Source organism: Bactrocera latifrons, unplaced genomic scaffold (assembly GCF_001853355.1).
Source record: "Bactrocera latifrons isolate USDA-ARS-PBARC rearing strain unplaced genomic scaffold, ASM185335v1 scaffold_551, whole genome shotgun sequence".
Classification (NCBI taxonomy): Eukaryota; Metazoa; Arthropoda; class Insecta; order Diptera; family Tephritidae; genus Bactrocera; species Bactrocera latifrons.
In genome coordinates this window covers 38495-52654 of record NW_017537214.1, presented here as the reverse complement: position 1 = coordinate 52654, position 14160 = coordinate 38495, and the positions used below count along the sequence as shown (strand labels likewise).

Here is a 14160-nt window from a genome sequence, read left to right as displayed (position 1 = left end):
CCGGGGGAAGCAGAGGAAGAGGAAGACCTCCACTCCGTTGGAAGGACCAAGTGGAGAAGGACCTGTCTTCACTTGGAATATCTAATTGGCGCCACGTAGCGAAAAGAAGAAACGACTGGCGCAAGGTTGTTAACTCGGCTATAATCGCGTAAGCGGTGACTATGCCAATCAAGAAGAAGAACTATACGTTTAAATATGCAGGTCCAGTTTATCATGCTCATTTGATGGCGAAAGTCATTTATTCGTTAAACATTTTTCTCTTTTGAGAAGAATTTAAACTAACAGCACGATAATTCAATGGCTTACGTGAAGTTTGTATTTTTTTGTTAAAATTTATTTAAGAGCTTGGTACAATGCTCCATCTGCGATTCTGGCACCATACAATGAGTGGACCTTCATGCAAGACTTAGTTGAGTATAAAACTRTAAACAGCTCCGTATCAACAGCGGCTTGTTCAAAAATGAAAAAATCACCTGTGGTATTTGAGTGAACAGTTTTCCATTATTTCGCTTTTTGATGATAATGTGATAATGTGCCCCTACCAATAAAACAGAAAATGATTCAAGCTTTAAATAAAAAAAGAAATAAACACTGATCTAAAACCAAAAGAAAAAAAAAATTGAAATTGAGCCAGGAAATTCAGACCAATTTTTATCAGTAGATCTGAGAACTTTATTTCGAAAAAGTCAAAGACAAAAATGTGGGACCCTTTTCACAGGATGAAAGCTAACAAGAGAATCGGGAATTTTTTAAGCGCCTCAGCTTGGTCAATGATGTAGCAGAAAGAGGTGTTGCCTTAATAGAGGAGTACAACAAATGTCTTACTAAAAATGAAGGACAATTGCAATATTTATTGCAAGTTGTTAAAAATTATCGGCAAAATTTTCCCGATCGTTACAAAAAGACTTAAGTTTCATTTTTAAATAATCACTATGTAAGAGATATGAAAYAAAAAGTTGTATTGCAATCGAAAAATTACTGAAAAATGGCTYTTATTAATTTACATTTCCCGAGAGTCAGGAGCAAATAGGACACATTATTTTTTCAGGCAACGATTAATGTTTCTAAGTCATCACTCACACAGAGTAGAGTTAAATTAAGTACTTAAAAAATAGATTTTATTAGACGATTATCGATATTTTGTTAAAATTCAATGGTCATTTCGCTAAACACTTGATAAGTTTTACGAAAAATATGATTTCTTATGTTTATTCGCCATCAATTTGTAATATAAGATGGAAAATTGTGGAAATAATTTTTTATAATTTTCTGTTGGACTTTAACTACGAATAATTTTGAATGAGTTGACTTAGCCAAAAAATGTTCTAGACCTTTTTTGTAGATCGGTAAATAAATAAGAATACGTGTCGATTCTCCCTTACCAATTMTTTGTTTGTGTACATTAAAAATCTAAACAAAAAAACAAAATTTGCTGTGTTATTAAATGAGAAATCGAAAATATCGATGAGGAACCTCTTAATAATAATATTAAGAGCTCAGGTTTTAGCGGAACTTGTTTTTTGTCATGTCGGATGAGATTTTCGTGTTAACTAAGGAAAAAACAATGAAAATTATTTTTGGCCCACTTTAATAATATAATACATATAATATGTATGTATATTAGAGAGGGTTGATTAAATCTAAAATATTGTATGCATAATTCTATACAGATTTCTCTAAGAGAATAAGGGTCTAAACACGTTTTCGGGCCAGTGATTTTTTAGGTGAAGTTTAATTTTTCGGGAATATAAAATTTCTTCGTCAGCTTTTCGAAGTATCTGAATGAATTTTAATATATAGGTGCTCCTTGAGATTTTATATTTCGAAATTGACCAGATCGAACAACTATATCACATACCTCCAATACAATTGATCATTCAAATTTTTCAAATTCTCCTCCTAACCGGTTTTAAACTCATAGTCTCTTGTTCAAAGTTTTTTAGAATGATCCTTGAAATATCAGGTACATTTTATATAGAAAAAAATCGACTCACTCTAATGTCTATACCTAACTTTTTGAAACTCACCTTTCGTAGGAACATGAAATCCGGTTGGTACTTTGCAGGCATAAGTATTATTAGTAAACGATCAAAAAACTGTAAGCCTGAAAGTGATGCTATACCCATATAAAGAAACACGCCGAAAAGTACTGGCATAGGAATATGACAAAGTAGAGGTGTTAACATAACGGAAAACCCGATTGTTAAAAATATTAATACGTGTGTTACACGTTGTTCTCGTACACCTAAAAATTGTGGTTTCTCTCCTGGTGCAGAGCATTCAGATTCCAATTTAAGTGAATTCACATGATTTATACTAAGAACAGTTGCGGCAACAAACCTGAAAAAAAACAAATAATTCAGATTTGTTGATATTAAATAATAAAAGTTACATGCCATGGTAAACCCATTGTACTGCATATTTGTATAAGTATTGATAATATGAAAAGATCCAAGTGGTAGCCACACCCCTTTTTGAGTTTATTTTCTTTCCGATTTATTATTACCGACGTAATTTGCTGATCCATAAAAATTAAAATAGTTCCTAACATTGCTGGGAATATGGCTACAAGTGGTGACCACCAAGGGTTATTTGTTGAAAATAGTGGAACTAACCAACCACGCGAGCTTAGGGTTGGCTTAAATTCGTGTGGTACATCAAGTTTTGGTGTTGGGATGTTCATTATAAAATCCAGAATTGACATTGACAATATGGCAATAATAACAGCGAAGTCACTGATATACTGCCTTACTATTGATGGGAAATATGGCGCATTCTTAAGATCTTTTAGCAGCACTGATGTTATGAAGGTACCAAAAAACAGTATTAGTGACATCAGGAAAATATTTTCAGTACTTTCTCCAATACAGTCTGAACCAACCAGAGTACCATTGTTAGCCTGTTAAAGTATTGTATGAATATACTTTTTATCTAAAATCATATATGTAATTTAAACTTACTATGCAAAAAGATTTGTCATATTTTGCATAATCCAAAACTGTAAAGTTACTATCTGCGGGTGGTATGCATATACAATCATATACAGGATTTATTATCGGAAAGTTAATTTTTATCATCCAAACATTTTCAACAGCCTAGAAGAAAAATATTTTCACAATTTTTGTATAAGGGTTTAGGATTATATGAATGCAACTTTTACCTTATATATAAAAATGAAAGCAATTAGTGTGGCAAAGTTTTCCTCGGTGAAACGAGTAATATAGCAAACTAAAGCACTTGCATCAATAGCTGTTAAAAATAATAATATGACAGCAACCCAAGTGCCAATCCAGAAACGAAACGTCAAATAGTCCCAACCTTGATTTTGACAAAAGTCGTAAATGATGGTCTCAAATACTAAGACCGGCCCAGTTGATCCCAAAATTGTGAGTGGTTGTCCAGAAAAAAGGCCGTATCCGATACCACAAATGAAACCAGAAACTAGAGACTCCATGGCCGCAATATTTTTACCAGTTGCTTGGGATAGCAGTCCCCCAAACGTTATAATTGGTGAAAGACAAGCAAAATACAAAAATATCCAAGATGCAATACACTGCATCGATAATCCATCCTTAAAATCAGTATAATACCATGTTGCCTTTCTTTTAAGATCATTAGTTAACCCGCCGAAAAGCCGTCCAGTTCGTATAAGTCCAGACTCTTCGCGTAATCGTCGCTCTTCCTCCTCCTCGTTCGTTTTTTTACTGGTTTCCGGAGACCGTTTGCGAATCTTCTGTGAAGGTATTGTAGCTGGGGGATCGATTCGTATAGCTGGATCCCATTCACCTGGCGGCAACACAGTAACCGCATTTAAGAATTCCTCCATACCCGCAATTAGGTGGTCGATGTGTTTTGCGCGATATGCAATTTCATGGAATATTTCATCAGACATGAGCGAACCCATAGCTCGGCCTATTTCCTGCATATTAGTTTGACTGCCAGGTCCACCCAACGCTATAAAAATAAAGCTAAAAAAGAAGAAACATTATTTAATTAAATTTTCGCATTTCGTAACAAACCGCGTTGGAATTTGAACTTCTGTTAAATCTCCTAAAAACAATCCTTTTTTCAGACGAATGAATCCTACCAAAGGTTTTTCCAAGAAATCAACTTCCCCGACAAGAATGTTATTCGCTTCGGCACMTGCCGGAATTTTTCGCATGAAGTTAATGTTGCTTCTGTGCTCGCTGAGTTCACTGGAGCTATTGTGGTGTTGTACACATACGTTACTTGGGCTTGCGACCATATGTTCCCCTATATTGTTTGATGACACAGAAAAATAAAAAGGTTAAACTGCATACCAATTTAGTAAAGAAGCATTACTGTTAGTCTTTTCAGTTTTCGATCACATGCATGATCATCAGTTAAGAAAACAAATTTAAAATTTGTGGTCAGTATTGCAAAATACACGGGTTTGCAAAGAAAAAAAAATTGTTTTCTTTACATAACTATGAATTATTATTATTGATTGAATAGTACTAAATAGAAATATGGTATCAAAAAATTTCTATCCTGTATATTTTTTTACAATGGAATTTTTAAACATAAATTCTTTTTTAGCTATATATTTTAATCATATATTTCTTTTTTTGTAATTTAGATATACACTATGAAAAAACATTAAAACGTATATTACAAATCATATGCTATTTATTAATAATATTTTACTTTGTGGTTTTCCTTCATTTCATATTTTTAAGTGAAATTTGGAGCCGAATAAACCAGAAAAATCTGCAAGCATTCCTTCTGACCATTGTAGTGCCTGCCTATTGGCATAATATCTTGATGAAACCTCTCACCATGTTCATTTGATACCTTTCCAAGGGTAAAAATCCAAGTGAGACTCCAAAAAATGAATTTTTAAGAATAAGTTACACCCTAGGTCTTTATAGGAAGAACTAAGTCTTGTGACAGTATCGTGGTAGTGTTTCCTAAAAAATTGTGGCTTTGACGGAAGCAGTCCATGTCGTTTTTCGGGTTCGTTCGGTTTTATTTTAAAATGTGTGTACTTCATTTATCTCTCGTCCTACTATCCCACTCGCACAAAAAACAACAATATTTTGTGTATCCTCCTTGTAGGCCAGTTAACATTGTTATATTTGAGATGAGCGCAAATGTTCCACATACTATATACATACTTACATAATTTTTTTCATATTTGTTGCATGCGCTAGATTAATTAGAGGATATTTATTGCCATTCTACTTCACAATGGCAATAAATATCCTTTTTTAACTAATTTTAGAAAAGTCGCCACTCTTATGGTTCCTGATGAACCTGGTTCTTGTAGAAGACTGTTAGCATTATTTCAAAGTACCAAATCATTCCCTTTGGTGAAGTAACAAACAAATTGTTCATGTTTGTGTCAGATAAATGAGACCCTTGTATTTTCCTCCATTGTTTAAGTTTTGATCCGAAAAGTTTACTCTTTGATTTTGAGAGTCCTAAATCACGAACAAGATCATTAAAATCTGTCTGAATTAGTAGATGCTGTTTTTCTAAGCTTGTTGATGACGCTGAAGAAATACTTTATTGAGTAAGTTGAGGCCAAAAGTTTCCATCAATTGGAGGTTTTTGTGCAGATGGTATTTCTGGATATTGAATCATATTTTTATTTCTTGTTTGGTCACACAAAAATAACAAAAAAACTTTGAATCCAAATCATAGGCGTTGCGAATGGCAGGGTCTTATGGCTTCCTGTAGGCAAGCCACGTAAGGTTCTTGAGGAACTGCTGTAAAACATTTTTGGGGGAAAATTTTTATTCCTTTCACCAACCGGAAATCCGAAATAACGCTAATAAAAAATTTTAACTAATCTAGACAAATCATTTCTCTGAGCTTTTATAGTAAACATATCTGGAGATGTTTGCAAGTCCTTGACATTATGTAACTGCAATATAATAAAAAACACTATAAAGTCAAAGTAATATTCTCATCGTGTGCCTTTATTTTACACTGTAACTGAGGTTATTATGTAATTTTCACTACACTTAAAATATTGTTCGAAATATTCCTTGTAAATCCAAAACAAGCACTATACAACTTTTTATCATACTGAGCGCACGAAGTCACCGCAATAACTGCACAGGCGCAAGTATTCGTATATACACAACTCGGTTGGTATCGTTACGAGTATTTCTCTTTCTAACTCAGCGAAGCGAAGTTGCTCTAACGCACGACAACAGCAAAATATACAGCATTTTAAACCTTTAACCTAACGGTTGTACGTATCACCTAAAACTAATCGAGATGGATATAAGGATATATATATGTATGTGTATAAATGATCAGAGTGTCGAGAAAAGTTGAAATACGGTTGACTGTCTGTCTGTCTATCCATCTGTGCAAGCTGTAACTTGAGTAAAAATTGACATATTTCGAAGATTTCGTTTAAATATTTCTGCTCTGTCACTTAAAGGGTCGTTCTCCAAAATGTATTATTCCAACTGCTTTGCCATATTTAAAGCTTTTTCGATATTTTTTAGTGAAMTTTTTATTTTCAACATCGGAAAGATCGCCAAATCTACATCCAACTGATTCTTCATTTGTCATTGTCACTAAATCTGCTTTGTTTATTTCGTCGTCCGCAATTAATTCTCGAATATCAGCCATTGTTATTTTATCAAATCCACCACCTTCTACTGCATGCGCCAATCTCATTATGTTCTTATATTCATCTTCTATTGGTGTAGAAACAGTGCCCTGAACATCTTTTTTCGGTATTAGGGCTTTCCAGCAAGCTTTTAATGTTGAAGGACGAATTTCTTTAAGTGACGAATCAACAATTTCAACGGAATTTAAAATTGTAAATTGTTTCCAGAATATTTGCTGACTCCATCTTCTCTAATATTAACTCAAAGGATTTCCGAATGTAGTAAGTTTTGAATGCTGCTTTTGAATGTGGCGTTGGGCGGTAAAAATTCGATTTGAACATTAGGATGACTTAAATCAGTCGAATGAGATTGCGCATTATCTAAAAGCAGTAAAACCTTAAATGCTAAATTGTTTTTTTAGATAATTTGTTACGTCTGGAACAAAGMAAAGATAAACCCAATCATTAAATATGATTTTTTGTTGGCTCCCCAAAAGACTAGATGGTTGTTTTTGTTGCACAGTTTCGTACACCTTGGATTTAATGATCGGTTAATAAACATTGACTTGGTCATAAAATCACCAGACGCTTTACCGTACAGCAATAATGTTATTCGATCTTTTGTAACTTTAAAGCCAGGAGCTCTTTTTTCGCTTTCGAAATAAAAGTTCCTGAAGGCATTTTTTTCCACCAGAAGCTCGTCTGATCTGCGTTGAACATGTTTTCAGGTAAATAACCATTTTTATACTCTCSCAACAAAGTTGCTAGGGGAGTATTATAGTTTTGTTCACATAACGGTTGTTTGTAAGTCCTAAAACTAAAAGAGTCAGATATATGGTTACATATAGACGAGTAGAGTTGAAATCCGTCCGTGCAAGCTGTAACTTGAGTAAAAATTGAGATATCTTGATGAAACTTGTCATGCGGGAGTATAAAATGTTCGATAACACCCGAACTTAGGTCTTCCTTACTTGTTTTGCCATGTCTTTTATATCTCCATTATCTGCGGTCTAGGACGAGCAGTTACTTTCGTGACTACAGAGGACCCAGATGCTACCGTTTTTGTGGCTACATTTAAAAAATTATTTGCATTTAAATAAAGTTACATACATATAAATAAAGTCTAAAAGAAATTTACTTATTCACCAGAAAATAATTTTATTAAAACTCTTTTACGAAAAACACAACTCATTCGAAAATTTTTTATAATTTAACTGAAATTAACTGAATATTTTTTTTTWAATTTTTTACAAGCTTTAGATTGATGTTTTTATTTGCAATGCCGACAACACACTAACAAAAATATTATTACACCAAATGAAATTAGCGCGGGGAACTCCCTTTTTTAATTTACGTATTCGCTTGTCACTTTGTAAACACATGTTCAAGAGTAGGGTGGCAATACTATAAAAAAGATAGGTATCAAAGTATGAACAAAATGCAAGGAATTGGGCAAGAAAACCTTTTTCAAATTATAATAGTAAATATTTGAAAAAAATTTTGTAAAATCATGTTGTAAGAAAATGTTCGCATCTTGGGAACACCGTTGCAGCGAAAACGCGTTATATGATCACGCGTTGTAGGAGGTTTAACTGTATGTATACAAATAATAACCGGTTTTCAGAAGAGCGTCGGTTTTTTAATTCCTGGTCATCTGTATGAGGAAGATGGAGTCATGTGTAGGAGTTCACACAAGTGAGGAAAGATTTCTGATCGTCATTCTTGGGAGTAGCCAGAAACAATTCTTTTACATATGACTCAATTAGCTCACAACTTTCGGTGAGAGACCCACCTTTTGATGACGACCATGGAAGACGAAATAAGGAATACGAATTGAGGGCATGCACTTGCAATGTTCGGTCCATTAATTGGGAAGGTGCCGCTGCCCAGCTGGTTGATGTCCTCGTGAAAATAAAAGCTGACATCACCGCCGTCCAAGAAATGCGATGGACGGGACAAGGAAAGAGACGAGAAGGTCCTTGTGGCATTTACTACAGTGGCCATATAAAGGAGCGCAAGTTTGGCGTGGGATTCGTGGTGGGAGAGAGACTCCGTCGCCGAGTACTATCATTCACCCCGGTGAACGAACGTCTAGCCACAATCCGCATCAAAGCGAGGTCTTCAATATATCGCGGATTTGCGCCCACGCCCCGACGGAAGAGAACGACGATGTGACCAAAGATGCCTTTTATGAGATGCTTTTATGAGTGCTTAATGCCAGGGTAAGCAAAGAAGGTATCTTTGGCACTACGGTCGGGGTGAGGCTGATCGACTTTGCCGGCGCCCGAAATATGGTTATATGTGGTACTAGATTCCAGCATAAGAAAATACATCAAGCTACTTGGCTGTCCCCGGATCGAAAAGACACCAACCAAATCGATCATGTTGTGATAGACGGAAGACACGTCTCCATTGTGTTAGACGTGCGTACGCTCGTCCCAACATCGACTCGGACCACTACCTTGTTGAAGCCAAGATTTGCACMCGTCTCTGTGCAGCAGAAACGCACGCCAACAAACACAAGGAAGGTTCGACGTCGAGAATCTGCAATCACAACAGACAGCCGAACGATTTTCTTCTCGGTTTTCACTTTTGCTCTCAGCAACTTGGTATAAGGGCATTTCAAACTCCTTACGTACAGCTGCAACTGAAACCATTGATTTTCGGAAAGTGCAAAAGAACAGCTGGTACGATAAGGAGTGCCGTGTCGGAGAGGAGAGGAAACAGGCTGCCTACAACACGTGCGGAATGCGATAGATACCGAGAGTTGAGGAGAGAATCGATACTCATTTGCAGACAGAAAAAGAAAGACGCCGAACCCCCAAAGGTGATCTAGTCACCGATAACAAGAGCATATTTAAATTATGGAGGGAACACTTCTCCAGCCTGCTGAATGGAAGTGAACGTGCAACGCCAGGAGAAGGCGAACCCGATTCTCCAATCGATGACGATGGAGCAGACGTTCCATTGTCCGACCATGAAGAAGTTCGAATAGTAATTACCCGCYTGAAGAACAAAAAAGMGGCGGGGCCGATGGATTGCCGGCGGCGAAGAACTGATAAGGAGCATGTATCAGCTTCTTTGTAAAATATGGTCGGACGAAAGCATGCCCAACGATTTGAATTTAAGTGTGCTATGCCCAATCCATAAAATAGGAGACCCCACAATCTGCGCCAACTACCGTGGGATAAGCCTCCTCAACATCGCATATAAGGTTCTACCGAGCGTATTGTGTGAAAGATTAAAGCATACCATAAAAAAACTGATTGGACCTTATCAATGTTTCTTTAGACCTGGCAAATCAAYAACCGAGCAGATATTTACCTTGCAGCATCTTAGAAAAGACTCGTGAAATGAGAATTGACACACCCACAAAACTAGTACGGCTGTGTAAACTAACGTTGAGTAGCACCAAAAGCTCCGGACCTCTCCGAGCCGTTCGATACCAAAAGAGGTTTCAGGCACGGCGACTCGCTATCGAGAAATCACAGAGAAACTGCCTATTACTTGGCAAAGTTCCAGAATTGACACGGCTGCTTCAGAGAATATTTACACAAATATGGACATGATGATGGGTTTAATTGCTCTGTTTGCGGAAACCGGAATGAGAACGCGTGGCACATGAAAGATAGAAGCTAGAGCAACTTCTCTCAGAGCGGCTAACCCCTCAAAATATTGTACCACACGTATTACCTTCCCAACAGGTGTGAAAGTTTGTTAGAGAATGAAATGCGACAGCCCTAATAGAGCTTAGAAAGAAGGAATGGCGGGTGATTAACTTGGAGCTGTAAGATTTTTAGAATGGAGGCCAACCGGCTAAAGTTTATCCTTGCGAAAAAATGCCTAGCGGCGGTCCCGCAAGGGAAATAAATAGCTTGAAGAGACGGAGATAGGGTTTAGTACGTAGGCGTCCTTCCCCGCAGGTTCCACCCTTGGTAACAATTGCGGCACTTAGGAATCGTGCATGCCGCCCGAAACAGGACCTTATATTTCGAAGATTTCCCCTTCGGCAACATAAAAAAAGGAGCGAGGTTGAGCGTTATCGACAAGTTGGCAAGAAGTAAGTTGCAGTTCGTTTCGGCATACGAGATATCCAGCGAAACAGTTGCGCCGCAATAGCGCATCAGAAACTACAGAGTCGGCGTGAAGCGGTGAAAACTGTGTTGGCGACGGCAGCGTATGTTCATCGTCAGCAGCACAATTCGAACAGCTTGTTTGATTGGGCAGTTCGTGGTACAACGAAGGTTACAGGTTACTTTTATTATTAAGTCTTCTGAAATTAACATTATCATATAAGACCATATATAGTACTTATACCATTTATTGTATGGCATAATTGTAAAAAAGTACTCAAAATGGATGCCCAGACTATATTAAACAAGACAGAGACAATGTTAAAAGAAATGTTAAAAGAAGTAGGGCTACCGACAAATGGATGCGAGAAGGGATTACGAGACAGACTTCTGCGTCACCTTAAAATACTCGAGCGCGATAGATTTTTTTTTATAATTTTACAGGTAATTCTATCAGAATCATGAAAATCCTATGATCTGACAGTTTCCATGGGGCGATACAGGTAAAATCGTCGACAAAAGGATTATCAGATTATCGTTTGGGAAGACACTGATATCAAGTTCATCCCCCTGCATAAAAATTTTACGCGCTCGAGTATCTCAAGGTCATATTTTTTTTTTACAAATTTTCAAATCGGTTTTGACTTTTTTTTCACGTTAAACTTGTCAGAAATTTAAATGGCACACTTTTTAGAGGTTCATTAACATTCGCTTTGAAAATCCGACACGCTCGAATAACTTTTTATTTTTTTTTAACTTTTATTACGGCCCTTCCCCTTGCATTGATTCTCAGATTAATATATATCGACTATCGGAAATACAATGCGCGTATATACCATATATGACGTATACCAAGTTAAGTTACTTCATTCGCTTGGGGTACTAAAATATTGTTAACTGCCGGCACATTTTTGGTTCAAGCGAAAATGTAACATGCTTACACTTTTGTTCATTCACATTTATACGCGAGTATGACTAGCCTTCTTCGACAGAATTTAAGTGTTCGGAAARTATTGTTGATTATAGTAGGCCTGTTTTATTTGACCACCAGAAGCTGATAACAAATAAAACGACTCAGCACATTTCTTATTTTCACTTAAAAACAATGTGTGTTGGCAATGCGTGCGGGAGCGGCCAGCTGATATTCAATTATTTTTTAAATGTCTGATTTGGAGGTTAGTTTGAATTCTTCAATTTATAAACGGGATATTAAATTAATATATAAATATATTTCTTTTTTTCATTTGATGATATTAATTGAAAGAAACTATAACAAATGTTCATATTTAATACAAATAACTTGAACAAAATACAAAATTTTGTAAATTTCGTTTGTTTACATTGTCATCTATCAAAATGAACTTTATTCTCATTGCCAACTACTTTTTATGGAAAAATCATAGCTATTGTATCTATGATAGCTTATGACAGGCCAACATTATTACGTGGCTAAGTCTTCCATACAAAATAAGTTAAATAGCTTAATTTTTTTGGTCAAATAAAACACGCCTGATATGTGGAATTTGTTACAGTTCACTAAAGCGGTGTCATCCGCAAAAGTTGATGTCAATTCATTATTACCTGTCAAAAGAACGGCTGTGCATATGATGTATAGAATTGGGCTTAAACCCCTGCCCTGTGGTAGGCCAGCTGTTATMTGTCGTTTCTCAGATATGCAATCTCCCGCTTTTATAATAAATTGCCTAWTTTTTAAATAAGATTTCAATATTTGTCATCGATCAAGTGGGGTGAATTTAACGCATTTGGTTTGCTTTCCGAATGGCTTCAATAGAGCAATTCGAATGAAATATTCAACTGTAAAATAAACATAGAAAGTGGATATTAATATATTTATATATGTAGGGCGGGAGGATGGAGTCATGTGTAGACGTTCACGCAAGTGAGGAAAGTTGCCTGATCGCCATTCACTTGGGAGTGGGCAGAAACAATTCGTTTACATATGACGAAAGAAGCTCACGACTTCCGGTCTTTGGCCAAGTATCCTCTGACCCAAGAACATCCGTTTGAAGGCGAGTTACMGTGAGAAGGCGAAACATCGCCTCCGCAGGGTTGTGCACTGGGTTTGGGACCCACCAAATGTGTGTTGGCAATGAAAAGTAACAACAAGCCGCGGATGAGGTCCACGAATTGAGGGTATGCACCTGGAATGTCCGGTCTCTTAATTGGGAAGGTGGCGCTGCCCAGCTGGGATAGATACCGAAAATAAAAGTTGACATCACCGCCGCCCACGAAATGCGATGGGTGGGACAAGGACAGAGACGAGAAGGTCCATAGAAAGGAGCTCAAGTTTGGTGTGGGATTCGTGGTAGAAGAGAGACTCCGTCGCCGAGTACTATAATTTACTCCGGTGAATGAACGTCTAGACACAATCCGCATCGTAGCGAGGCTCTTCAACATATCGTTGATTTGCGCCCACGCCCCGAGGGAAGGACGTTGTGACCAAAGATGCTTTCTATGAGCGCACTTATGAGAACTGCCCCCGCCACGATGTCAAAATCCATGCCAGGGTAAGCAAAGAAGGTATTTTTGGCACTACGATCTGGTTGAGGCTGATCGACTTCGCCGGGGTCCGAAATATGGTTATATGTGGTACAAGATTCCAGCACAAGAACATACATCAAGCTACTTGGCTGTCTCCGGATCGAAAAACCACCAACCAAATCGATCATGTTGTGGTAGACGGAAGACACGTCTCCAGTGTTTTAGATGTGCGTGCGCTCCGAGGTCCTAACATCTACTCGGAACACCATCTTTTTGCAGCCAAGATTTGCACCTGCCTCTGTGCAGCAAAAAACGCACGCCATCRAACACAAGGAAGGTTCGACATCGAGACACAACAGACAGCCGAACGATTTTCTACTCAGCTTGCACTCCTGCTCTCTGACAGCACTCGTCAACAACTCGGTACAAGGGAACTGTGGGACGGCATTTCAAACTCCTTACGTACAGCTGCAACCGAAACCATTGGTTTTCGGAAAGTACAAAAGAACAGCTGGTACGACGAGGAGTGCCGTGTCGCAGCGGAGGGAAAACAGGCTGCCTACCTCGCAACGCTACKATCRACCACACCACGTGCGGGAGGGGATAGATACCGAGACTTGAAGAGGGAAGCGAGACGCATTTGCAGACATTAAAAGCAAGAAGCCGAAATGCGTGAGTACGAAGAGCTTGATGAGCTGGCCGAAATTTTACGAAAAATGCGGCGGCTTACAGAAGGTTTCAAGACCGGAGCATACTCTTGTAGAACTCCCAAAGGTGATCTAGTCTCCGATGCCCAGATGATACTTAAATTATGGAGGGAACACTTCTCCAGCCTGCTGAATGGCAGTGAACTCGCAACGCCAATAGAAGGCGATCTCGATTTCCCAATCGACGACGATGGAGCAGACGTTCCATTGCTCGACCAGGAAGAAGTTCAAATAGTAATTACCCACTTGAAAAACAAAAAAGCGGCGGGGCCGATGGATTGCCGGC

At 37.7% G+C, this 14160-nt stretch overlaps 1 protein-coding gene across 1 annotated transcript in view; it reads right to left on the bottom strand.

Moving 5' to 3' along the window:
- Positions 1 to 14160, bottom strand: part of LOC108974462 (electroneutral sodium bicarbonate exchanger 1) — a 65456-nt gene that overhangs the window by 49726 nt on the left and 1570 nt on the right. Inside the window, exons 2-6 of the mRNA XM_018942317.1 lie at positions 4020 to 4254; positions 3161 to 3968; positions 2961 to 3095; positions 2397 to 2899; positions 2028 to 2340 (exon numbers count right to left, since the gene is read on the bottom strand). Of these exons, the coding sequence (XP_018797862.1) occupies positions 2028 to 2340; positions 2397 to 2899; positions 2961 to 3095; positions 3161 to 3968; positions 4020 to 4246 (1986 nt within the window). The 5' untranslated portion in view covers positions 4247 to 4254. The remainder of the gene's footprint in view (positions 1 to 2027; positions 2341 to 2396; positions 2900 to 2960; positions 3096 to 3160; positions 3969 to 4019; positions 4255 to 14160) is intronic.